The following is a 26,538-nucleotide window of genomic DNA, read 5'->3' as shown; positions in this document are numbered from 1 at the left end:
GAAGGTGCTGGAGGGAAAAGGCTTTTGTGCAAAGCATAAGGGAAGGGAGGAAAGAATTACCTGGGAATGGGGAAAAGTATTAATGGGAGAGCGGAAAATACTGTTAGGAAGCACTGAGGAGAAAGCATGCCTTTCTGGGCACAGGAGGGGGATGGGGAATAGAGTTGTTTCTTCAATGTCCTGATCTTGTCTCGTTTATTTGTCTTGCTCCCAGTTCTTTTATACTCAAGAGATAAGCTTCCACCTCACCAATCTGCTAATGTGCTCTCACTGCTCAAAAGGACCTTTTCTGGAATGAAGGAGGAAACTTCTGCATCCTGCTGAAGTCTTGGCTGCTCATCTCTCCTGTTTCATTTCTCAAACACTGCAGAGTACCAGAGTGCAAAATTCCATTATTAAGCATAACGAAAAGCATATATTCTTTTGCATTATCTTCTACAGTCCTCAGCACTGAGTTTTTTGGGCACAGACGTGAAGATGCGATTGATCCGGGCTGTCAGACCCAATTTATCTCTTAGGGGTGATTCAGCTTTCAATCCAAACGCTTTTTAACCGGGATCTGTCGTCATGGCCCAGCAAAAGGGACTCACTGCAACATTCGGTTGCCATCTAGTGCCGAGAAGGAAAACTGGCCACAAGACTGTTTTTCAGGAATAAAAATAGATTGCTTGAATTACATAGTTCTGAAAACAAGAATTACATTGACTGGCAAACGGGAATTACATTAGTGTGAAGTGTGGAAATAGGGCACATTTTGGAAGAAGATGGGAAGACCCAAGACCTTACATTGTAAATTTGAAGCAATTTCTTTCCGGATGTTGGAAAATTGCCTGTGTACTGAATGAGACAGGGTTGTCTAGCAGCTGAGTTAGAGGACTTGGAACTGGGGGCGACTAGAATGTATAACCTGAGGTCACAGCAAATTGCTGCATTTCTGTGTCTGTGTTTGGCATGTGCAGATGAAACCTAATAGCACGTGAATATGTGTACATGTGCCTGAGACTCTTTGAACCGCAGAAGTAGTAAGAGAAGCTGCTGTTGTCTCTGCTGGGATTATTTAGATGTTGTATTCAACGCAGAAAGAGCCACAGGCTGACACAGCAGCAGTACAAGGCTGTGGTTAGTTGTGAAGACACTAATCCAGACAGGTATGTCACGGGACATTTCCTACATCGTTCATGCTTGGTTTACATGAGGCATGTGAATGTTTATCCAGTAAAATACTATATATATGCCCTTGTTGACAGTAGAGTAGTACAAACCCACAGCATTTAATGGCGGTTGATAGCAAAGCTGGACCTTTTCTCACAGCCACCCCCTGTTGTGCACCAGCCCTAAGGTAGTTTCATACAAGTGCCTTTCTCTGCTTCACAGCTGCCCCTGTACCAGTGGAAAACACCCGGTAGCTCCATCAAGACAAAGTTTTATCATTTAGGGATAAGAAGCTGTGTGCTAATAGCTGTGTCCTGTGGGAAATCAGAAGGTGGGTCAGGAACCGTTTGTGCAGCGCTGTTTCCAGCCTCTTGCTCCACTTAGAAAACTAGGAACGCGGCTGGATGGAAGGAAATAAATGGAGTGCTTGGCTCCGGGTCGCCAGGGAACAGCCGTGTGGTGACTTTTCTCCCCCAGCAAGCGGCTGACAAGTCAGGTGGTGTTTTTAGTTCAGCAAGATCCACGAATTCACGCTAAACGATCTCCTTGCTTCGGTGCACACTTAAGCCCGCCGCTTCTGCCCGGGAAGCTCCGGGGGAAGCGGTGTTTACTGAGAGGAGCCCTGGGCCTGCCCATCGCCGCTGGGCACAGAGGGATGCGAAACTGGTTGCGCAAAGGATCGGGGCCGCTCCGGAGGCGACACCCGCCTCCAGCCGGCCCCGCCCCGCCTCTCGCTCGGGGCGGCGGCGGCCCCCGCCCCTGACGCCCGCTCCGCGGTTGGCCGCGGCGGGGCGGCGCGGCCCTGGTGACACGTCCCGGCACCGCCCGCCGCCGCGCTCTCGACGCCATTTTGTGCGAGCCGCGGCCGGGGCCGAGAGGGTTTGGGAGCCGCAGGGAGGGAGCTGGGCTCTTCCCTGCGCCGCCATGCCTTCCTCGCCGCTCCGCGTGGCCGTGGTGTGCTCCAGCAACCAGAATCGTAGCATGGAGGCGCACAACATCCTCAGGTAAACAGGGCCTGCCCGACCGCCCTCCGGCCGGCGGCGGCGCGGCCTGGCCCGCTGCTGCCGGGCCCCGCGACTACGTCTTAGGCCCCGGCGGCCGCCTTCCGTTGCGGGCCGCCCCTCCGGACCGCATCAGGGTCGCTTCTTTGGCCAGTGTGGTGCGGACGCTGGTTGCCGCGCTTGCCCTGGAGCCGGGCTCGAGTGGGCTGTCAGAGCAGCGGGGCGCCGCGCCGGCTGCGGCCCGAGCCTGTGCTTGGGGCCCGCGCCTGGCCCTGCTAGGCCCACGAGCCTGGGGACTTCGTCCTGTTTGCATCCGGCCTCGTCCGGACCCTGCTCCAGGCTGGGTTCGCCAGAATGGCCGGGGCGGTGGGCTCCAGATCCAGCGCTGCAAAGCACGAGCTGGCGAATTCGATAGGCGCAGAACAGGCCCCGTGTTTCGGCATCTGGAAACTTAAATGCTTCCGTCCACCCCGAGGCTTTTTTTTCTCTCTCTGTTTTTTTAATGCGTATGAAGACTGCAACCGCTCCATGCACTGAAACCTTTTCCAGTTGCAGGAAGACTGGACAAAGTGTGTAGTTCAGAATACTAAATGTCTTTGAGAATATGAGGGTCCATCTGTTTAGCACTACAAATATTTTCAGCTTGGCTGAATTCAAAAGAGGGGAGGCTGGGGACAGACTGATGGGCAGGAGAGACCTAAACCTTGTTCTTAAGCCTTCCATATACACTGCAGGAACGTGATGATGTTTTGGTTTTGCTACAGTTACACAGCATACCATTCACATTAGGAGATACATACTGCTAGCATAGTAAGCTGAACCACTGCGTGTAAATTGAGTGCTACATTTTAAATAAAACCAGCAGCCTTGAAAGGAATAAATAATAGAAGCATCTGGTCTGGCAGCCATCTTACTGTGAGCAGCGTATGAGGCTCTTAATGCTCAAACGTGGCATCAGATGTTACCGGTAGTAGTTCGATGCAAACACCGTGTTACCAGTGGCTGTTTCGGGGGGAAAGGTGCTATTTTCCTATTGGTTTCTTTCTGCTGATAATACTGGAGCTGAGTTTGAATCGAAACCTGAGTACTAAGGACAACATTACGTTTACTTCTAATGTCTGGCCTTTTTCTTCCTCTCTGTTTTTGCAGAAGTAGATCGCTTCCGGTGTGACTGATGTTCCTCTGGCAAATGTGACAGGGAAATGTGGTGGTGTTTTTTAAAAGTCTCTTCTTCCTTACGACTTTAATTCAAAAGTAACAAAACATTTGCATTTGGAGAATGTTTATTTTCAGTGACATCCTATGTAATTATAGCAACAATAGCATAAATAGCAAAACAGAGATTAATTGCTCTTCTAAAGAAATAACTGGCCCACACAATAAGAATGGTCATTTGCCAGTGAATCTCAGGGAAAGGCAGGCTTTGAGCCAATGCAGGCTTCAGTTCAGGGTAATCTCTTGCTCTGTGTTGCACTGTAGTTGGAAAGAACACGATTAAAGAGGAAGGAAGGTTAGGAAGAAATGAATCTTAAAGGTATTTCTTAACAGATTACAAGACTTTAAAAGATAGGAATCCTATAGAACTGCAGGTGACTTTGGAAACAGATTCTGGAGTCCAGCCTTCAGTGTGAACATCTTAATGAACATTCATAAACAGTGCTTTGTAGTGTGCAGCCTAGGATCTTGCAGAAGTATTTTATATGGGCTTTTAGTTTTGCAAGTACTTTTTTGTTGAGGTGATTGTCTTGAGTCTTCTAGGTTTCTGTAATGCTGTAAGCCAGGTTTCAGGATTAACTCCTCTGGTCTATTCAGTGTTTTAATGAATTACAGGTTTTAGTGAAGCCAAAGTTTTCATGTAGAATTTTATCAGTAACTGTGCTTAATCCCTTCTCCAGTTTATAGAGAAAAATATATATCAGTAAGGTGAGCTTCTTTTACTTTCCAAATGTTAGGCCTGCCTAATGCCTACCAAAAGTTGCACTGAATTGGATGCTAATGCCTTCCAAAGCAGAAATGGTCTTGCAGAAATGTCTGCATTTTAACTTCTGATCCATTTATAAAACATAAAATTTAGCCCTCAAATAGAACATCCAGATGAAATGTTCCACTTACCTGGTAGGCATTTCTTGGAAGTATCTGCAGCCCATCACTTCTTGCTTTTATGTTTCTTCTTGGTAGTTTATTCTCTTTAATGTACAATCTTACGAAGTGGTTTAAACAGGCTTGATTTAACATCTCCATGTACATTTTACAACATCCTGGTGGTCTTTCTCCTTTGGAATCAGAAAAGCAAACCTGTAATCCTTCCTTCACACACTTCAGCAGTTTGGGGGGTGGTGGTGTGTGTTTAGGTTTATTTTTCTTTCTTTCAACTTGTGCCAGATAATAAGAGTTACTTTTTTTGGACGCTTACAGACTTTTTGTCCTAAATTGCAGTGGTTCATTCCAGCGATGAGTCTCATTTCCAACCTGAATTTCTCACTCATCCTTTCTGTACTTGCTGTTTCCATGTGGCCACTTGTGCCTGTGGAAAAGAAGCCCATGTGCTGGATCTCTTTCTTATCTACCAGTTTCTGGTGCTATCTCGTCTCAGTAGTTCCCATGTGCTTTGTAGTGTGCTTACATATTTTCTAATTAACTAGGTTTTAAACATTTTGTTCTAATATTCCAACAGAATTCAGAGTGAAGGTCTTTTGAGGTTTGTTGATAGAATTGTTACCATCACCATAGGGGTATTTTGAGACATTAAAGCAAGGGAAAAGAGGAAAAGCAGTAAGGGCCATGTGGAAAGACATAATTCTTCCTTAAAAGCTGTCAAACTGGATGTCCATCTCTGACCAGTTCCTAGGTCAAATCTTACTCATCCAACATCGCTTGCCATTATAAGTGTGATTATAATTTGTGTGTAGGGTTTGGTTTGGGGTTGGTTGTTTTTTTTTTTGGCTATACATTAAGCAGACTTAGGCCACAGTTCTACTTCAAACATAGCAGAAGGTAGAAGACTAGCACTACTCTTATTACCAATCTGTATTATACATCCACTTTGACATTGCTGGTTGTGTATGTTTATTTGGGAGTACACTGATGGCCTTTAAAAGGAAGTTATCATTTCAAACTCTCCCAGTGTGTAGGAGGTGCTCTGATAACTTTGTATTTTCAGGCTCTTAAGGTATAGATACCATATCTCAGTCTCCTGAGTTCAGGGTCTCTCTGTTACTGCTGATAATGAAAACATGAAGGATACTGATACATGCTCAAGCTACATAAATGTTCCTTTGTTTTAGGAAACGAAGTGTGTTAAGTTAGGAGTGTGAATGAGATCTGCAGTGACAGTAACTAGATTTAAATACTGAAACCCTCGTAGCTGAAAGTTACATTTCGTATTGGTGCCAGGATTTGTAGTTCAACACTGACCACGTAACAGAATTTGCAGCCCTCACAGTTGACGTAAGTCACTAGACAGCTTCTCCACTGACGTTATCTGTCAGCAGCTGAATGCAGTGAGGTATTGGAATTTGTATTCCTTGATTTTAGAAAGCTTAAATTGTATTAATAAACCCTCAAGAAGAAGGAAACGTTTTAACACTTCTATATTAAAGCACTTCCATTTGACAGCCTATCACTGACAATGCGAATTACAGCAAGGTGTTAATGTTTTAAAGATTTCATAGTCAAAATCAGTTAGGAGTGCTTGTGCTCCTGCTGTTTAGTACTGTGGGGCTTTTTTGGGGGGGGGTTGGTTTGTTTTGCGGTGTTTTTACATTGAGTGGCACAAGGTATTTTTGAAATGATCTACAAGGAGAGGGGATTGATGCCAGTTATTTTCCTGCTACGTGTTATGGAAGGGGATGTATTAAAATTAGTGATTTGTCCTGAAGATCTTCACCACTCCCAGCTGTGGTGGTCCTGCAGGGTTTGCTGCTTTTGCTTTAGTGTTTAGTAATAATTATTACTGGCCATTATAGGAAGAGAAGCAACTCTGTCGTGTTAGTTCTTTGTTAGTGTAGTCCTGTGTTGATCTTTGCTTTCAGCAGCAGTCGTGGCCCACATTAGAAGCAGTATTTGCCGTGAGCTCTGGGGTTCTTTGGAAGGTAATGCAGTGACTGTTTACAGGTTCTTCAGTTAAAAGTCTATAAAACTCATGGGCACGTGAGTAGTGCAGGTGATCTCATTGCAGTGAGCTTTGGACTTAAAGTGAGGTGAGCATACCTGCTGAAAACGAGATCTGTATGCTCTATTTACTCACTATGTTGGCAGTTTACACACATTTGGTCTTAACCATGTTAATAGAAACACATTCCCAAAATCTTACAGCATTTACAGATCAATGTTGAAGCTTCACATTTTCAGGAATCAGTGCTAGGACAGGGTAGCAGTGTATCTTACCCTTTACTATTTGTAGTAAAGCTGATGCTCATTATTTTCCATCTTCTGGGTAGTTTTGCTAGGCCAAGAGCAGCAAACACCACATAAACATTGTCTTGTAGGAAATGTTCATTGTTAAAGGCTGTGTGCAACATGACAACAGATCCTTAATGACTCACTAAACTAGATCTGTCCAGCTGCTTAATAAGAGCAGGCTCTGTTGAATATGGTTCTGTGCATTCTTCCCTCTCCTCCGCCCCCAACTGTTGCAAGAAATGTGTTGAAACATCTTCAGAACATTTCATAATAGTACAGCTGGTGCATGAACAGTGTAAAAGCTGCACCCTGGCAACTGCTAGTGTCAAAGCATGAAATTCCACATGAGAAATGCATATTGCTCAATTTGAAATAGCAGTATTTTAGCACTGCCGTTTCTTCTGTGTGTATCGTGGCTCTTTCCACGTCCAGTAGAAGAGTAGAATAAAAACTTGGGTCTGGAAGTATTGCAGGGAAGATAAATGGAATTTTGTTGATGGGGGTGAGGGGCTGTGGGTTGTGTGCTTGCTTTTTCATTTGACATTGTTTGCTCTTTTCAGTCTCTGCTAAATCACTCAAAGTGTGAGTCTAAAATGAGATTAAATTGTGGTCTTGACCTGTTTCAGAAGTAACATCATCATTACGAAGCCAGATGTTTTTTACCATGTGACTTTGTCCATTAGGCCACCAGAAATAAATATCATTTTTTTCCTGTTATTCAACAAACATATTGCAATGTTTTTTAATACTACTGAAGGATTTGTTGAGGGTCAAGTAACTGTTTATAGGTTAATCAGAATGTTTTAGCATTATCCCTAAAGACAGGCAGATTCCTGCCTCTTGTTTAATTATAATTATTAAACATATAATTGTTCATAAGAATGGAATGAAGCTCTCCCTGGCGTTAGCTACCAGCCAGCAGAATACCTGCCCCACTTCTGCAAATGACATGGCATATTTTTCAGTTCACTTGAGGCACACAAATGTTTGTACTCAGCTAATTAAATGACATTAGAGGTAGTTTTGGCAATGTAGTGAGGGGAATAATGTAGTTAGTCCAGCAACTTAGCAGAATACATAAGTATTGAGTAGTTGGTATTGTTACTTTCTTCTATCAAGACAAAGCCATCGCTGCCTATACTGTGTTGTCCGAGAGCGAATACAGAACACATGCTTGTTGCAAATCCAAGATGCGTGAAAGCGCAAAAGAAACATCCGAAATGCTGTGTACAGTAATTCTAAGAAAATGTAGTATTTTATATAAGTTTTCTTTGGAAGTGGTGTGTGAGTTTCGATGGTAACTGCAAAGACATATGCACATTGGGTACAATTGGCAACTTAGCTGATGAGTTGTCCATTTGTTTGGTTTTGGCTTGGCTGATTGCTAAGAGGTGTTTCTAAAATTCAGTATGCATTCTTCAGTACTTTGATGTGTAAAGTTCATCCAGTCTAATTGCGTTTTCTCTCCCCCCTTCCCTTCTGTCTTTCAGCAAACGAGGATTCAGTGTCCGATCCTTTGGAACAGGGACTCATGTGAAACTGCCAGGACCAGCACCGGACAAGCCAAATGTTTATGATTTCAAAACAACATATGATCAGATGTACAATGATCTGCTTAGGAAAGACAAAGAACTGTATCCCTGTGGCATGGCCTCTTTAAAAAATCCAATATGGTTCATCATTGAAAGGTGTAATTCATTATTTGGCATTATGCATTAGGAATATATAGTTTCTTGACTGGAGAACTTAAAATGTTTTAAGTTTATAGGAGTTTTTTTTTTTTTTTACAGTGGGCCTCTAATGCTCCCTTGTAAATTGCTGCTGAGTTACAATGCACACATTCAAAATGCTCTTTTGTAGTGTGTTACCATGTTTAGCTCTTGAATGAAAGCACATTAATACCATCACAGATTGTCCATTACCTCCAGTGCACTGTGGATCATATTTTCTCAGTGCAAAGACTGCCCTGATAATGGATATGTGAAGAGCGACCACCTCGCCATTAGTGTTGTATTTAGCTCAAACTGCCAGGTAAGGTTTCCTGTATACTTTCTCTGGGAGAGAGGATACTTTCATTAAAGAGCTCACCCTTCTCACTGAGAATTTCTTGATACATTATTTGATCTATGCACTAAAAAACCCAAACCCTGTAGAATATGATAAAGACCGGGTATAGGAGAGCTCAATAACATGTTTAATCCTGAACAGCAGAGGTGATCAAGGTTATTCACACTACTTCAACCCATGACTAGTGTCCAACTGCATGTTTAAATTGATTTTTCATTTGGTTTTAAGAAAACCCACAGACTTGGGGGACTCATTCTAGATACTCTTTCCTCAACAAGGGATCTGATTTTAATATTATTTTGCAATGTTAAATATGAAAGAGAAAACTTACCCAAAATAAGGGATACGCTGAATTTCTACTTAAAAGATAGAAACCCTTTAGAGTAAAGAATCCCAGAACTGGATCTTGGGAATTTAACAGAGCAGCCTCTGCACTTTTTAGTGCTGCAAGGTTTTTCTCTAAAATCTTGGATATGGCCATCTGGAGATCCAGCAGGAATGTTAATATGGTTTAAATATCTTCATTGTGCTCAAACAGCCCAGTTTTCTCACATGGTTGGGGGGGGGGGGCGAAGTATGGAGTAAGACTAAACAGGTTGTCAGAGACTAGAAACCTTGGCACGTGGTAGAAACTAGTTCAAGCTGTACCCTAGGAGTCAGCAAACCCAGGAAAGCTCACTCTACAGTTGTTGGGTAGCACAGATGATACTGTGGCTTACTCAGCAAATTCTTTGTTGTATTTGCTGACTAGAAATAGTCAATTTGAGCTCCTGATACTCCAAGGGTGGTGAAGGCCTTTCCACTGGGCATCAAAAGAGTCCTGTTAAGAAGGGCTGGGCTGTTAATTAAAGCTGTAGAGCACAGTGAGAAGTGATGGAACATTGGAATACCTTTCTGCATGATGTTCCGCACAAATAGTGTCCCTTGCAGGGTGTTCGATTCCTAATACCTAAGTAGAAGTCATCTTAAATAGAAAATCAAAATATAGGGTGTAGTCTTAACGAATCACATGTGATGTGCTGGGGTGTTTGGGGGTTTTGTCCGTCTGCCTACAAAGGAAAGGCAAATCTTGCAAACCCATCTTAAGGTGTGCCATATCTTGATCAAAAAAATTGCTTCGAGAGGAAATTATTTGAATTGAGAAGTAATTTTGACAAGTGCTAACGACTTGTAAATTCCTTGTTGCATTCCTCATTGCTGCTGTACTGAATATGGTAATGCTTTGAGATAAAACCACCAAAAAAACTACCTACTCCCCCTCTCCCCCCCCAGCATATTTTGGAGTTACGATTTTTGTTCTGCTCCATGCTGGAGATAGTTGCTGCATTCCCCAAATGTATTTGCAGTGTTACAGTTAAACCTTTTCTCAAGATAAAAGAAAGCAAGTTTAAACAATAGCTGTTGCAAGGGAAACAGGGCAAGAAGAACTGCCTCTACATCTTTTCATTTTTGATTCTCGGATAATACAAGTTAAGGTTTCCAGAGTGAAGACTGTCAGTACAGAAAGCAGCTCCATTGCCAGAAATAGGTATTGAGGATAAAGACTTCTACAGTAACCAGAACCAGCCCTATTCTCATCACGGGGTTGCGGAGTAGGTTTTTTGTGAACCAGGGTCATGGGGGCTCTCAGGGGGTTTTGGGTGAGCATTCCTTCATAGAGGTGATGGGCAATGCAAGTGCTACCTGCTGAAGGGTGGGAGGGTCTGCTCTTCTGATGGGCTCTGAGTAGGATGGAGAAACAAAAGGTGTGGTTCTTCATACAGTTTAGCAGCTTGTTCTGTTCCCCACCCTTGCTTCCATCAGCTCAGTGGAGATGACTCAGCTGTAGCCCTTCCATGGGGTTTGAAATAGTATTTCTTGATGACAGCTCTCTCTGTGTTCCCGTATTCCAGTGGGAGTGCCTCAGGAGTGATGTCCTTCGTCCAATTCTGTATGCCAATAGGGGCCTAAAGATGCTAAGTACTCCATGAAGTTATGGCTGCGAGAAGCTTTGAATGTTCTCTGACCAGCCAAGTAAACGACCCCTGTTGTAGAAACCAGTAGTCTGGAACAGAAATGAGCTGCTGCAGTGTTGGATATTAGAGCAAGGTTAGGGTGAAAAGATTCACTGGAACTCTCCTATTCGCTTGTGGAAATGGGGGAGAACTATAAAAACCCACTCTGCAGAGACTAAAAGCACCTTCATTGCAGTAATTAGTGAAATACAAGCTGACATATCTTGAAGGCATATGTTGAATTTCAGAAGCACAGGAATAAGGGATTAATGGAGCCAGGCGTACAGATTCAGTTGAGTAGGTGGTTGCAGTGTATCTAAAATGGAATTACTTAAGCAATTTAAGATGTGGTAGTTAAACCTTACAGTTAAAATAAGTATCCACATCTACCACTGCATCTTTAGAATATAACATTTAAATTCCCCAAGTCCTAATAGAGGGCTGTGACAAAGCCATTTAAGGCTGTTCTGAATGTGACTTTTGGATTCTTTTTAAAATCCTCCTTTTTTATTTCTAGAACAGCAGAGGGTTCTACTGCTCACCTGCAGGAGGCATGACCACACTCTGTGGTTATCTTTGGGGCTCTGTGTGTGTAGTACAGATACACTACCTTGTATTTGCATGACCTCTTTGAGGACAGGCCACTGATCACTTGCCCCTTCCAGCTGTGTAAAGGATTTTAAGGACTTGGTTCTAATTATATGGTGGGGACTTTAAAAATGAAACAAAAAATAGAGGAAAACCTAGTGGACTTTGCCTTCAAGTGAATGAAAAAACTAGTCAGGGAAGGAACTTTGTAAATGCCACCTTAAATCTGTGACAGCAGTTGCTTTTATCCTCAGGGATAGGAACTGTTCAAATGGAAATGTGACCAGAATTCTGCAGCAGGAGCTGCTGGGTTCTTTATCAACATTAACTAACTCAATGATTGATCGCTTTTATCCCTTTCTCAACACTGATCAATGTGGGACCCTCAGCTGGAAGATCCCTAATGATTTCCATAGGTAGGATTTGTAGGCAGCCTACCTGTGCAAGCTTGGCCTCCTGCTCTGGTTCCTACTTTAACCTCCTCTTTTAATTTCACCTGATATCTAACTGTAGATAGGATTCCAGTTTTAGCTCCATAGTTACATGATGATACAAAATTGGAGGGAGGGGGTTGGAACATGCCTCCAGAAGTTACTAAAGGTGTGCTTCAGTTAGAACAAAAATGTTTGGGAAATGAAGCAGCAAAACTGGCTTGGTATATCTCACTCAATATCTAGGCGATCCGGATCTAGTTTTCTCTGTGTGAACTCCATCATATTTAAGCTGGATGGCCATATGGGAATGTTTGTGCTATTGCTGATGTGTGGTGGTTGGTTGGTCGGCTTTTTTAATAGTACCCTTCACATTCAGGACAAGTGGAACGGTTTTTCTCTGCTATATACAGACCTCTTTGCCAGGAAATGTTTGTGGCATTATGGTCTTTCCATAGCTGATGGTTATGCCTCGTTTATCCCTCATCCTTCCATCTTCCTGAGATGATGTTCTCTATTAACTGGTGAGATGTGTTGTGGTAGAACATCAGTAGAAGAAAATGTCTTGACTTTGGAGCAAGTGTAGGTTTGAAGGGACTGTGTACAGCAGTTCCAGAATTAAGGGGAGTAGGAATCTGAGGGAGGTTCTGACACACGGGGTCTTCATAGGGTTTAGATTAACAAATTGGGAATCTTTATTTCCCTACAGAAGATGAGGAAGGCCAACAGAAGTACATTGTTGAACTGGCCTTGCTGTAGAACTGTGTAGGAGAGAGATTCTGTGCCTTTCCCAGAACTTTTCAGTCCCACTTGAGACACCATCTCCTGTGCCCACAAAGAGGAATAAACACAAAGAGGATTGGGATAAGCTGAGAAGAGGGGGCACCCAGCAGCAGTGAGGCTTTACTGAGGAATAATCTGTAGGGTGGTGATGAAGGAGGATCCTTTGGTGCTGAAGTCAGGCATCACTGCAGTTTGGCTTTTCTTGCAGAGAAACTGCATTTCCTGTCTTGGAGTCAGGCTTAGCTCCATGCAACAGTTGGAGTATTAAGTAATCTCTTCCAGAGGGTTTCCTCTGCTTTCCCTTAACATCCACATCTCTAAAGTTTTTCGGTTATGTAAGATCTTCTTTCCATTGGGCTTAAACTTTCATTTCCTTAAGAGGGTTCTAGTATCAAATAAGATCTTGGATCTTGCTGCTTAGTTGTGCTTTTCCACTTTCAGAAAGTGGCATAAGATACCGATACCAGATGATTCATGGCCCGAGCTAATGAGCGCAGGCACTGATGGGGAAAAGCTGTTGGAAGGAAAGTGGGCAGCGACAGGAATATCTTGCTCTGAACCACTTCCCAGTTTCTTTTGAACACCATTCGTTTGTTGCAGAAACTTCTGCCACCTGTAACAAAGCTCTAGGATCCATAATACTTGAGTAGTAATTCCTAACATTTCTGGATCATTGAACTATCCTGGTACATGGACCATTTATATTGGACCACTTTGCTGGAGGCTGTGTAAAGCAATCTTGAGTTGCTTGGTGGGGGAAGTCACCACCGTGTGGGGGCACAGGAGGACTAGTGAGATGTGTGAGCATCTGCACCCAGCTTGTTGGGGCCATGTAGCTTAGGCTTAAGGAGTAACTTAATGAAATTCCACTTCAGGTAAGCTCTTTGTGCATGTATGTATCTTACCTTTCCATATGGTTTTCTTCCTGGATTTTGAACCAAGAAACACTTGTCATCTTCTGTTCCGAGCTATCATTCCAGTGGTCAGTGGGAGAGCAAGTGAGAGTTTGGTGCTTCATCGTTTTTGTTTAATGATTCTGATCTTTACAATTTCTCAGTACTGCCAAAGATACAAATCATAGAAACGAACCATGTCAGTCTTTTCTGATAATCTACATTGGAGATGGCTTATGTCACCTGCTTCTGTGAAACATTTTGAAAGCTCACTTCTGTGTAGCTTCCCACATAGCATGGCAGAAAACATCTCTCAGCTGCTTACAGAGGAGCGCTTTGAAAACTTCTAACAGGTAGAAACGGAAGATTGTTTGGATGCTTTGGATGTGTTTGGAAACATGCTCAATAACCCACATCTTGATAGAAGGAAGATCAGAAAAAGGTGAAAGGTAAGAGGAATCCAGATAAGGTGGCTGTTACCATTTTACACTGGTCATACTCCTTGTACTCTTAGAGTGCAGGCACGTGCTTCAAGTGTTGGCAGAATTATTTGGGTCACTGTTGTGTGAAGGACAGCAGATCTCCTTCTATATTTCAAATAGAATTGTTTTGGCAGTTGGGGATCCAGGTGCCAGATTTATTCAAGTGGAGTAAATACAGCCAGGTTTCAGCAATGGCCCAGCATATAAAGAAGCATTTAGCATGGAAATTGGAAGTCTAGCATGGGAATGGCAGGAGAGGTCTGTGCCAGTTTCTTATTTTCCTTCTCTGTAGAAACAAGTTGGCTGACACAGCTGTATTTATAAAATCCCACTCAATGTAGAGAACAGTTACTGGCATGGAAATCTTGTTGGAAAATCTTGTTTATGTGTGCTGCTCATGTTCATGCAGGAAGTGTCTGAAGGGCTTGATATCCCAGGTAGAGCTCTGGCAGCCCTGAGAAATTCATATGCATGAGAGCTCTTGTCAAAAAAAGCCTGCAGTAAGTTTCTGAAAGTCAGCAAAAGGAGGAATTTACTAGAAATACACATTTAGATGCTTATCTTCCCCAAACGTGCTGTTGCTGCTTTATGGGATACTTTATTTTGACTGATTTGGTATGAGGTAGTGAAAGTAGTGTTAAAATCAAAAGTAGTATTAATTACTGAAATCCACTTTCAGGATGTGTGAATTAAGTTCAGACTGCCTTGCTGCCATGTACCTGTGATTGGCATAGCACAGAGATCATCTAATGAAAACCCCTGAAGTGACTCAAGTGCTGTATTTTGCACAGGTAGTAAGTTGGGGTTGAAAGCAGAAGCTGTTCCAGCTTTGTTGCTGCCCAGTGACAGAACTGGCAGCCTTCAGGATCTTTGGTGCAGGAACAGAGCCATCCTAATGACCCGTGTGAGTGTTTGCCCATGGCACACAAGCTGTGTCTGTGTAAGCTTTGCAGAGCTGGTTGCTACTCAGACTGTGGATTAACCACATCCCTCTGTTCTTCAGTCTCCTGTTTGTAGTGTTGCACTAGAAGACCTCATCCAGCATGTTTCTTGCTCTGCATGCTGCTGTTTGAAAGTGGCCCTGCTGTCTTCATGAATGTGTTCTCCAGTTTCCCCAATGTGTTAAATGAAACGGCTTAATTGATTTCAGTTTGTAATGCTTGTGTTTGGCTTTATCCGAGTTACTCTCTCCAGCTACAACTGTTATTTACTTGAAAATTACCTTTGAGTTTTGCAGTACAAAGCAATGGCAACAGCAGAAACCAATTTGAAAATAGTTGTTGCAGACCCTGTTTCTCTGAGACATGAAATGCAGTGACTAATGTTTTTCTCACAGACATGTCTCCTCACAGCTACCTCAGTGCTTCCCCCCACCCAATCCTACAACATTTGCTGCTCATCTTCTGAAATCTGGCACTTGTTTCTAAGCCTGAGAAGAGCATCCAAAAGTCAAGTGTGATACTTAGGAACCCTCTCACTTGCCTGCTGGTCACGATAATGATTTCTGTATTCCTTTGTTACATGTCCATGTCATGTACTGGACTTGCCAGTACTGTGAGCTGTCTTGCCAAGTGACCAGACACTGCAGATTCCAGCAATCCAAAGCAAGCTCCTCTTTCACACTTGGATCAAGTGCACAGGGTTTGATGGCATAGCCAAACATGCCGCATCTTTGAGGCCGTCTTGTGTTCTATCTCTGGTATCCCTTCAGTAAGTCTGTGATATCCCTTCTCCAGCTCTTTGGCAGTGGACTTGGCCATTGCTCCCATTCTTTTCCTCTTTGACAGCTTGTAGTTTTACAGTTTCATCCTCAACTACAGTTTCAGCTGTTCAGCACTGACAAGTCATTGTCTGTCTCTTGAGCTCTAGGCTAAACTAAGGATGTTTGGTGCTTTCAGTGATGTGTGGGTATGTAGCCTGCAGCTTTGGAGCCCCACCAGACTTGAGGAAAAGTCAGCAGCTGTGAAAGCCTTAGGGGTTTAATCTAAACACACACATACATGTATTAAATAAGCGTAATATCTTCATCAATACTTTATTATGGGATATCCTTAAGTAAACTGAGAGAATGCACAGTCAGTAACAGCAGAAATAGCTGGGGGTAGCTGTCTATGTAAGAATGAGGAACAATGCCATGTCTATTGGCAAAACTCAACTTGAATTACACCATCTCCTTTTTATACCAAGTCTTTCCAACACTGAGTTGTCATGCATACATTTCATTATGTTATAGATCTGTTAAGCATAGTTACTCCAATAAAGGTGATACCTGAATTGGACTCACTTTAAGAATGTCATGCATTTACTATACCAATAGTTTGCAGTAGGTCATAAATGGATGGAATTCTGAGCATGGTAGTGTTAAGAAGGCTGTTGTGGCCAGACAACAAAGCAGCACTGAAAGTCAGGGGAAGATTTTGTGAGTACCTTCTGAAGAAATGACTGCTGAAAGAAAGAGCAGAGGTGCAGAGGGCAGGGAGCATGGAGCTGAAACCTGTTGGAAGGAAAGCAGAGCCTCACTTAATGCCTCAACATCTGGTGCTATAGTGGAAACCATTAATAAGTTGTCTTATCTTTGCATTCACCTGAGATCAGGAAGAGAAAGAAGCTGGGTTATGATTATGCATTAAAAACAATGATGCAGATCACATCCCCCTGCTTGCTGCATGGATGGTATGCTGTTCTTTTTCCAGGTGGAAAAGATTCCAGAGAACCAAATATGAAAGTGTCATGAATCTTAACTGCTTATTTCAGTCTCCTTTTATAGGCAGATGGACCCTTGGAGGAAAAAAAATAGCTGCAAGTTGGCAGCAGCAAGCTCGACTGTGTGAAGCAGCAAGCTTGACTGTGTGGGTTTCCTGAATATGCGTAATCCTGTCTCCAAGCTCAGTCAGGAAAGCTGGGGGACAGATGCCAGCAGTGTTATATCCTAGAAAGGGAAAAAAAGGAACCCAGAAAACTGTGTGGGACGTTGTGGATTTTTTTCCCTTGAGCTGCATGATGTAGAAATGAGGCCTGTAGAGCCCAGGCAGGGCTCACCTTCAAAGTGAACAGAGAAACAGAACCAGATGTTTGCCAGCTGTTTAAAAATGGCTGTTGCAGTCACTTTCCTGCTTTGCAAATAACCAGAGTTCTGCAGTTGCTACATTGAGGTGGGTTTTTTCCCAAGCATGACAAACCCAGTGAGAGTTTTACAGGGGTGCTGGTGTGCAAGAGCTGCTTGTGAGGTAGCTTTGGGCTATAAAAGACAGTTCTTTATTGTATAGGGAGAAATCTTTTGGGAAAGAAGATAAAAGGCTTGGGGGGGACCTGAAGAAAAGAAATGCAGTAATAGTCAGTTGGCTGAGAGAGAATTGACAACATATTTGTGATAAACAGCCTATTGTTCAAAACTGAAATGTTCTTAAGAAGTTAAAGTGCAATGGTGCAGACACATAAAAGAACTGAACACATTTTCCATATCAAGTAGACTCTTACAGGTAGAAAGATGGGTTTAATTTTGAATGGAGCTTAAACAGTTGAAAGATTTAAAAGCTCTGGAGGCCGTTTGCTTGAAAACTGTTCAAGAACACTTTGAAGCGTAAAGATTAGCAGGGCCAGATCTGCCCAGGGCAGTAGAACCGAGATACCAGAGGGGGACTGCAAACAGGGAGAAAAAGTTGTTGGCCTTTTGTTACAAACGATTAGGACTGTTCTCTGTAAAGAATTAAGATACCTGCTAGGTACGTATATGGCCTTTTCAACAAGGAAATAAGCCAAGATGACCTCTTACATATATGCTACTAATGGTGGAAGGTTTTTTACTCAAATTCCTTCTGTTATCTCAAGAAATTAGGCTGTTATCCTTACTGCTATTTTAATTTAAAACTATATACTTAGATGGCTAAAAATACTGCTGCTTCAAAGCAGGGAAGAGATGCATCAGTTTCCAGGCTCTCTTATTCAAAACCTTTCCTGGTATTCCTCATTTACTCAGAAAACTTTGCCCTTACAGTGAGTTTGGTTTTGGTCAAGTGAGTAGATTTATGTGACAGTCAGCCCTGGTGTGCTCCTAATGAACTGGCATGTCCTGGAAGGCTGAGAAGACTGGGATAAGTGAATCCTGTCTGAAAGGGGGATACAGGATGTGAATTTGGGCCTCAAGGTTACAGTACCAGCATAAATATAGCTACCAAGCAGCATAACAGATTCCTTTCACACAGTGACTGAAGCTCTGACAGGCACAAAGTCAGTGTTTTTCTTCATTCCCATTTATATATATCTTGGGATATTTTTAAGGGACTATGCTCCTGTGATTTATTTAGCTTTCTTTGGAAGCTCAGTTGCATAAAGCTGGGGCTTGAGCAGGACTTCATGCAGATGTGCAGTGGACAATGGAAACACCATATAGCTGACTTTGAAGATAGAGGCCCCTGGAGTGAGGGGCAGTGACTTAAATGAATGTAGGACATTCTGCTCTCACAAACAGTGAAGTCTGTGTCCTAAGCATTATGGATATAAAAATAGTTGCCCAAGGAAACTTGTTTTTCAGAGGAACTCTGCTCTTATGAGGGCCTTTAAAGCTGTCTCTGCTGTTGTACTAATGACAGTGACAGGGCTCTGAAATCCAGAAGCTGCATGAATTACCCTATGGGCATTGTGCTGCCTCCTTAGAATCTATTTTTAGCAGTCACTGATCTTTATATTTGCAAACATAAATGATCTGGCTTTAAAGGTACAGTAATGATTTGACTTGTTCTGGTCATTTGCTCAAAAACATGACTTTTCTTAAAGTAAAGGTACTTTACTTAACTCAAGCAACTTCAGATACACACAGAATGGGATTTTACACATGTTGGACAGAAATAAGAGAATCAAGCCACGACCAGAAAGATTCCAGAACTGCAAAGATGTTTTTGATTTGATCCTAACGTGTGAAGAAAGAGTCTATGATCAAGTAGTAGAAGGTAAGGACCTTGAACTGATAAACCAAGTTAACTTTGAGTGCTCCCCCACCCCCCCAAAGTCCTTCACAAATCTGGAAACATCTCTCTCCTCTGAGTACTGCTGCTGAACACCAGCAGGGACATGAGCTCGCAGTTCACTGACGTAGACTTTATGTACCAGAGAAGTGGTGGCTGAATACTTATTTCTCAAAGATGCTGGTGTTGTCAGCTACACAGAATGTGTATGTGTGGCAGTTACAAGGAAATGGCAAGCATTTGGAGAAACTCAAATACAGTTTTGCTTGGAAAATGCTCATGGATCTAGAAAACTAGCAAGTTGTGTGTGATGAGCATTCTTCCACCCTTGTTTGATGGAGAAATGAAGTCTAACCTGTGTTCCTTATGCCATGCCTTCCCTTCCCTTCTCTGCAGACTTTTGATCTACCAAGCAGTTTATCCACAATAAAATTTTCCTGTACAGGTAGAGAAACTGTTCTTGAGTGTGGTTTACACTCTGCAAACATGCTGCAGCTTCACCATTATAAGAGTCAGTGGGAGATACGCCAGAAGAATCTCAGTTGGGGTTTGGGTTGTGCATGAAGACAATGCAGCAACCTCGATGTGAACTCACTGAAAGTTATGAGGTTCCAGCAGTGATTGAGCTCCTGGGCTGAGAAGCCTGTCTCTCTCTGGAAATACAGGCTTATGTGAGGTTTAAGGTGTTTCCTTCACTTTGAAAGACCAGCCAACTGAATTAGTATCATGCACACAATTTAAAAGGCATTGCCTTTTCAGTCCTTAGTGGTCATGTCACAAGCAATACAGAGCACGATCCGTTTGGGTTTCTGCAAGCTGAGCAATTAGTGTTCTGGATGTTTAAGTAAGTGAAGTGTTTGAAATGTATTAGTAAGTTCTGAGAGCAACTGCCCTGGTACTTGAATGGATCCTCAGCAAGGAGAGCATGTCTCACATAGAAAGCAGCTTTCACTCTAATGAGTATCCTGAGGAAGGGGAGGTGAAGAGCAACCACTTGCTAATGTTCCAGTGGTGCATCTCTCTAAATTCATGATAATGCCCAGTTGACCAGTGAAAGGAAGAACCCTGAGTGGTTCTTAGACTCAAGAAGGAAGATGTGCACAATGTCTATGTACTTTTAAAAGTCTTATGGATACTCTGTAAAATATGATACCATTCCACCCAAAAGTTTGCTGTTACATGTATTTTGTTTTCAAATAGATTTAAATTCCAGAGAGCAGGAGACATGTCAGCCAGTACATGTGATCAATGTGGACATTCAGGATAACCATGAGGAGGCAACGCTGGGTGCATTCCTTATCTGTGAGCTCTGCCAGTGTGTAAGTAGAGAGGGCTCATTGCCTACGGCTTCCTTGGACCCAGCTGACTGCACAGGGGTTGGGCTTTGCTTAGTAATCTTTAAAGATGCTGCATATTGCAAAAGTGAAGTAAAATCCTTGTCAAAAGATATAAGTTTCCAAATTCTTGAGGTTATTTTTGGAGCTGTTGTGCAAACAGAGGAATTGTGACCGAGTTCACGGCTTCCAAAGTGGACTCTCTGTGTGTGCATTCAAACCAAAGCACTGATGAAAAGCAGTATCACAGAGCACTGTGTGTAACTATGGCACAGGTCGAGCCTGTACTCAAAACACTGTTTATGGGAAAAACAGTGTTTCAAAAGCAGTTGTGATACGTGGGGTTTAAACATCAGAGTTGCATTCTGAATCATGATACACTTGGAAAAACATCCTATGTAGGTGTATTTTGTAGTACCACTCTTGCATGTATGATGTGGAAGAGAAGAATGGTGCCTTCTGTCATCCACATTCAGGGCCCTAGTCCTTGAAGACTGGAATAAGCTGCACACAAAGCAGTTGATGTAACCGTCAGGAGACCAGAGGAAGGATCCGAGTCCTTTTACAGTGTTCAAGTTGCTGAGTTCACCTATTTCAGTGTGGCAGTAGGCTTTGGTTTTTTTCACTCTAGCCTGTTTGATCTATTCTGGTCTTAAATCCCTTCCAGATTCAAAAAGCCTAAAAGAGTTCAAGGACTTGCAATTTCAACCATCTGTTCAGTGTGCTTGTAGCTATTCTGAAGCTTCCATTTGTTACCTAGCGAGGATGGATGTTGCCTACTCAACAAAGTACTAGTTAAGTGCCAGTTCAGTGGGTTGGAGGAGGAAGGATATGCAGATAAACATGATGCAGAATATATGTATATTTGGGAATCTCACTAAAGCACCCAGTTTAGATTGCACAGTAAGCCACAAGCATTGAATTATTACAGTTTTCTAAGCTACATCATGTCCTTGGAGTCTGGTTGCTTAGTATTTTTTTTTTCTCTTCTAGATACAGCACACAGAAGACATGGAAAATGAAATAGATGAGCTGTTACAGGAATTTGAAGAGAAAAGTGGAAGGACTTTTCTTCATACTGTCTGCTTTTATTAAAGCACGTCTGTCTATTAGGCCTTAATAGAAATGAGGGAAGCATGTGTTTCAAGTTCTGACTATACTGTATTTTCCTGGAAAATGAATATTGTTCTTTTTGGTTTAAAAACTCCTTTTCAGTGTCTTTTTGTTTTGTTTCAGGTATTCTGTCACAGGGAGGCAGAGATACTGGTTGGCGTTGTACATATGAGATGATTAAAAAGTATACGCAAAGGCCGCCTATTTAAAAATGCAAATCAAGTTTTTCTTTAAATCCTACTTCAGTTATTACAAGTAGGGTTTTAATTATAAAGAGAATGTTCCTTGAATATAAGTTTATAATGGATTTTTCCAGCTTACAAATTTCTTTTATTTCAGTTGTGCTTTTCTGGTTTTTATTTGAATGTGACAGAATGGCTGAACTCCGTGAGGATCTGAATGGAACAATATAAAAATGAGTATCTGTATATTATTAAAGTTGGAAGCATCCAATAAAACTGAAAACCCTGGAAGTTTGTCTATTTTCAAAGCAGCAGCTAAGTGTGACTGTTGTCTGGGAGGTAAAACACACAGTAGCTGAAATAGCATAAGAATATTTGTTCCCGGTGTCTTGGTAGTGACAACAGGAAGATCTTGATGGGATTCAAAAGACCCAAACTGCATCCTGTGTTCAGAGAGGCTGTGGATTTGGGCAGCTCCTAATGATTTCTGATCCTGTGTTGAACCAAAGTGAGCTGCTTTCTCTGCATGAATTTTAGGGCACTACCAGGAAATCTTTTGGGGTCTTAATCACTTTTGAATTATTGTGTGTGAAATTAATAAGACCGTGAGGCTGGAACTGTAGCAGTCACGGCCAGTTGCGTAAATGTCTTCTATAAGGAAGGGGGGGAGAAATGACAAATTCCACTGTCAATAGAAATAGTTTAAAGTGTTTTTTACTGAGTTATCTTTTGAATAGAAGCATTTTCCTCCCATACAGCAACAGTAAACGTGCTTGTCACAGCTCAAACTCGAGAAACTGAGTATGTGTATACAGAGCAAAAGGTCAGATTTGTATTTAGCTGATGGAAGTTAAAAGTGAAAACAAACCAAATCATTAGACATTCAAAATGTGAATGTTAATATGTTACTGCTTACAGGCAAGAGCAGATCTTACAAGTTTTGTTAAAGGAATGTGTAAACAACGTGGAGCAGATGAGGTCTGGGTGCTCTTTAATACTTGGATATGTGAGGACAACTTTTTAAATATGTTAAAAGTGAAGTAGCATGAACTGGGCTTTGAGCTCCTGACTTCTCTCTTATTCTGTCACAGGCCTGTGACATCACATGAATCACTTAATTTACCTTAACTTTAATTGTTTTGCACATGTAGGAAGTTAATGTGAAGTATTTTGCCTCGATTTAGGGCAACGTTACCCATCTATGTGGACAACTGCTGCTGTGTATGCAGTAAGTTATATGGCAATGCTGCTTAACCTCTTGCATTCACATCTGTTAAAAGGCATCTGCTTCACACCTGAAATCTGAAGGTCTGTATCTGAAAATACTTCTTTGCAGTTGCAAATCCTGAAGTCTGTTGAGTCAGGCCCCCAAAAAAACCTTATATGTCTCTCTGCCCCTGGGATCTGGGGATTGGCTGTGATTTTGTCTGCCTTGGGGGAAAACTTAGACCTCTGCCAGCTCAGTCCGTGTCCTGGACAGTGTCCAAATGGGTCGTTGCATCATACTTGGGTCCCAGGAATGTTTAATATCCCTGAATTACCTGTGCTGGTTTTCTTGTCTGTTAAAAATACTTAAAGCAAAAATTTGGTGTAGAGTGAATGACTAGAATAGAACAGTTAGGGGATGGGGAGCTCAAGCAGCAGCTGGGATAAGGTTTGCAGAGTTCAGGTTTTCTGGGTGGCTTGTCCTGTCCCATTTCGTTTCTGGAGACTCTCTATCTGAAGGATTTCATTCAGCCTCCTCTGCTTCTGCTCGTTTGTCTGATAGCATTGCTTGTTTCCATGGGGATATTTACAGCCAAAGGAAGAAGATGGTTCTGTAAGGACTGAACTGCTTTAGTCGATCTCTTGAAAAAGATATTTCAAGCAAGAATGATACAGAGTATTTTGAGCAGAGTTTTCCTTCCCTGTACAGTGTCAGTGCTGAAGTCTACTCTGTGCCAAGGTGAGAGTTAGAGTCTTTGAAAATGTTTTCTGCTTTCAACTTAATCCATCCTAAACAGACCTCTTTGTTGTTATTTTATAGAAATGCAGTACAAACCCAAACAGGATGCTTTAACCTGTGTATATGGAGATTTACAGCAGTGTCATTTCTATTGCATAAACTTTATACTTTCTACGTGTGTAATTGGCAGAGGATTCTGGTTGCTGTAGTGCCAAGTATTCATTAATAGAACTTAAGTTCACTGCATCTCCTCAAATGAAATGAGAAGTCTTGATCTAAAACCATGATATAACATACAGGATGTTACAGAATTGTTCTTTCCATCCTAAATATTCTGTTCATAAGCAAAACCAATGCTTTGAGCTGGTCACTTGTCATTTTGTTTCTTTACCAGTGTGTGGGTGGGTGGATGGATGGATCACTGACCTGGCTGGACAACCAAGTATTCTGAAAGATCTGCAGTCCAGTTCAAAGCATTTCAAATTGCTGTGAGCAAAACTGCTTCTTCACCTAAAGCTGTTGTTACTCTGCCACATTACTTCTCATTTAACTTACAGCTTAGTGAAAAATGTATGTATTTATATAGTGGCTTTGTCTCTATAGGCTTTGTTTGTATTGAAATCCACAATGAAGCTCGGTTTATAAAGAATCTTATGGGGTCCTAGTCTTGTTTAGGAGAAATATATTTATACACATACAAATATATATGTGGGTATAAAATAAAGTTATTTTCTGTGTCAAAAAGAAATTCCAAGAGAAACTTTGGTTTAAAGGAAATGGGGGAAAAGAACGTATCTTTCCTTTATATGCCAGCCTCTTAAGAGTGGGGTGGCATATATATGCTGATGATTGCTTATCCCTGCCTTGTAGATACACTGACACTCCTTTTGATAAGTATTAGTACTGAAAGTTGGTCCATTTCTTTTGAAGTCCTCTTAAAAGTCTTCTTAAGTCGTCTTCTTTTGGCCTTCTTCCTGTCTAATGAATGAAGGAAAGCAATGAAGGGTTTAACACCTTCTGAACAGAGTGTGAGTATTCAGAACTTGGCTGTGATGGGAGAGTGCTGCTGTAAATGAGTTTTCTGCTGTCGAGGCTGCTCTCACATTCCCATAAGGCTGGCAAAGGTGGCTTCAAAGTGTTTTGTCAGCATTTCTCTCTTTTTTTGACTGTGAAAGGCCACATTGATTAACAAACAGCATCTATTGAAGTGTGTTTGTAAGGTTTTGCTCTCTTCCTGCCACTTCCTGTGTGGGCAGATCTTTGCCAAGAACTTCTTGAGGTTCCCATCTCGCATCCCAGCCCTCTGCTGATCCTGTCCATAAGGTATGGAGCAGTAGAGCACTGTTCACTTCTAGTTTGCAGCCTGTTTTTCTTTCACCCAAATCACTCTTAATTTTGTGTCCAATTTCTGGGTTTCTTGTCTTGCTTAAGACGTTCATAACATTCATGAACATTCTTTTGTCAGAGACATCAGCACATCTTTATATGAATAAAAAAACCCTGGTGATTTAAGAGCACTGCTGGTGTCTTATCTCTAAAGTTCTCTGCTTGTTGGCTTCCTTCATTTGCTGGTAACACTCAGTGCACAAAGTGGTGCAGATAATGCAATCAGGCTGCATATGGTGGAGAAGAACATTCCTCCCTCGGTTTTGATATTGCTGGATCTGACTGTGCAAAGATCAATGATCCCAGTTAGATTTCCCCAATGCAGCAGCCTAATTAATTTGTTGCTAGGCAGATTACCCAGCTTCAACTTCTGTTTCTCATACATGTAGGAGCTTAGAAGAAGGTATCAGTTAAGGACACACGTAAATGTTTTTACCAGAAACTGTGGAAAGAACAGGGGAATAAAAAGTGGAGTATAGAGAGCGTATAGGATGTAGGTTCTTATGGAAGAAATGCTAGCTCTAGTTCTTGTTTAGACTCTATATCTGGCTCCTATGAGCACCCCAGAATGCCTGTTGAGGTCTGCTCCCTTCAAGAGGAAAGTAGAGGGAATCGGTTCCTGTGGCTTGTGATAATATTCCTACCTGGACTGCATACTCACAGTGCAAAGCCAGACCTGAGGTGGTTCCCATATAGGTGTCTCTGATCTTTTTTATCCTTTTATTGCTGGGGCTTAGAAGATATTTTATAAGGAGGGAAGGATATGTTCACTGTCTGCCCTCAAATGCTAGAGGCTGGGTGGCAGCACCAGGTCATTCTTGGGTTAAAACAAAGGAAAGAGGCAGCTGATCCCTTGTGGCCAAATACTACCCAGGTCTTGTAATGTGGCCTATGAACTTGTCTGCATGAGGATAGTGGTGACAGGACAACGTGGGACTTGAAGCCGAACAGGAGCCAGAGGTAGCGTGGATGTGGATGCTTGTTTCCCAAAAGGAGCAGCTTACTTCTAGTGATATTAAAGCGATTAGGAACAAGTTTAACAAATGTGTTGTAAACTATTGTGGTAGGAACCCAAAACTGAGCATTTCTTAGCACCTACAGTAAAAAAATCAGTCTTTGCTCATGCAAGTGTAATGTCACTTTGCTCAAGTACAGTCAGTCCCTGCTGCCTCTTCGCATTAGGTGGAAGTTCCTAGAGAAACTTTTCTCAGCTTTCTTTCCCTGAGACATTCGAATGTGCTGAACACCATGCACAGCCTCGGGTTCTTCGTGTGTCTCTAACCAGGCTGTGAGCAAGCCAGAGTTCACTGTGTGCTAGTGCTGAAGGGATTTCAATGTTGCTGGTTTGTTTCTGCTGAACAGCCAGCCTTCCAGTGCCTAAAAGGGCAGGCAGGAAATCTGGAGAGGGATCTTCATCAGGGACTGTAGTGATAGGACAAGGCGCAATGGGTTCAAACTGAAACGGGAGATTTAGGTTAGGTATAAGGAAGAAATTCTTTACTATAAGAGGGTGAGGCGCTGGCACAGGGTGCCCAGAGAAGCTGTGGCTGCCCCATCCCTGGCAGTGTTCAAGGCCAGGTTGGACACAAGGGCTTGGAGTAACCTGCTCTAGTGGAAGGTGTTCCTGCCTGTGGCAGGGGTTGGAATTGTATGAGCTTTAAGGCCCCTTCCAGCACAAACCATTCTGGGATTCTCTGACAAAACCTTTCCTTGGTGCCCCAAGCCCAGCTGAGAGCTGACCCAGCCCAGTTTGTGGTGATGGCTGGAAGAGCTGATTGACTTCAGTTACACAAAATTCCTTGACACTTCCCTTCAGGTCGTCCAT

General features: G+C 42.4%; 1 protein-coding gene across 1 annotated transcript; it reads left to right on the top strand.

The window, feature by feature from the left end:
• The first annotated feature begins 1,782 nt into the window (after positions 1–1,782).
• On the top strand, positions 1,783–23,972 carry SSU72 (SSU72 homolog, RNA polymerase II CTD phosphatase). The gene is made up of 5 exons (XM_030507692.1): positions 1,783–2,156; positions 8,045–8,188; positions 18,599–18,738; positions 19,954–20,072; positions 21,081–23,972. Exons 1-5 carry the CDS (start codon positions 2,077–2,079, stop codon positions 21,180–21,182), a joined length of 585 nt encoding a protein of 194 aa, XP_030363552.1. The 5' UTR covers positions 1,783–2,076; the 3' UTR covers positions 21,183–23,972.
• Positions 23,973–26,538: the final 2,566 nt, after the last annotated feature.

The sequence above is a fragment of the Strigops habroptila genome, chromosome 16 (genome assembly GCF_004027225.2).
Source record: "Strigops habroptila isolate Jane chromosome 16, bStrHab1.2.pri, whole genome shotgun sequence".
NCBI lineage: Eukaryota > Metazoa > Chordata > Aves > Psittaciformes > Psittacidae > Strigops > Strigops habroptila.
This window is presented reverse-complemented; position numbering and strand designations above follow the sequence as displayed.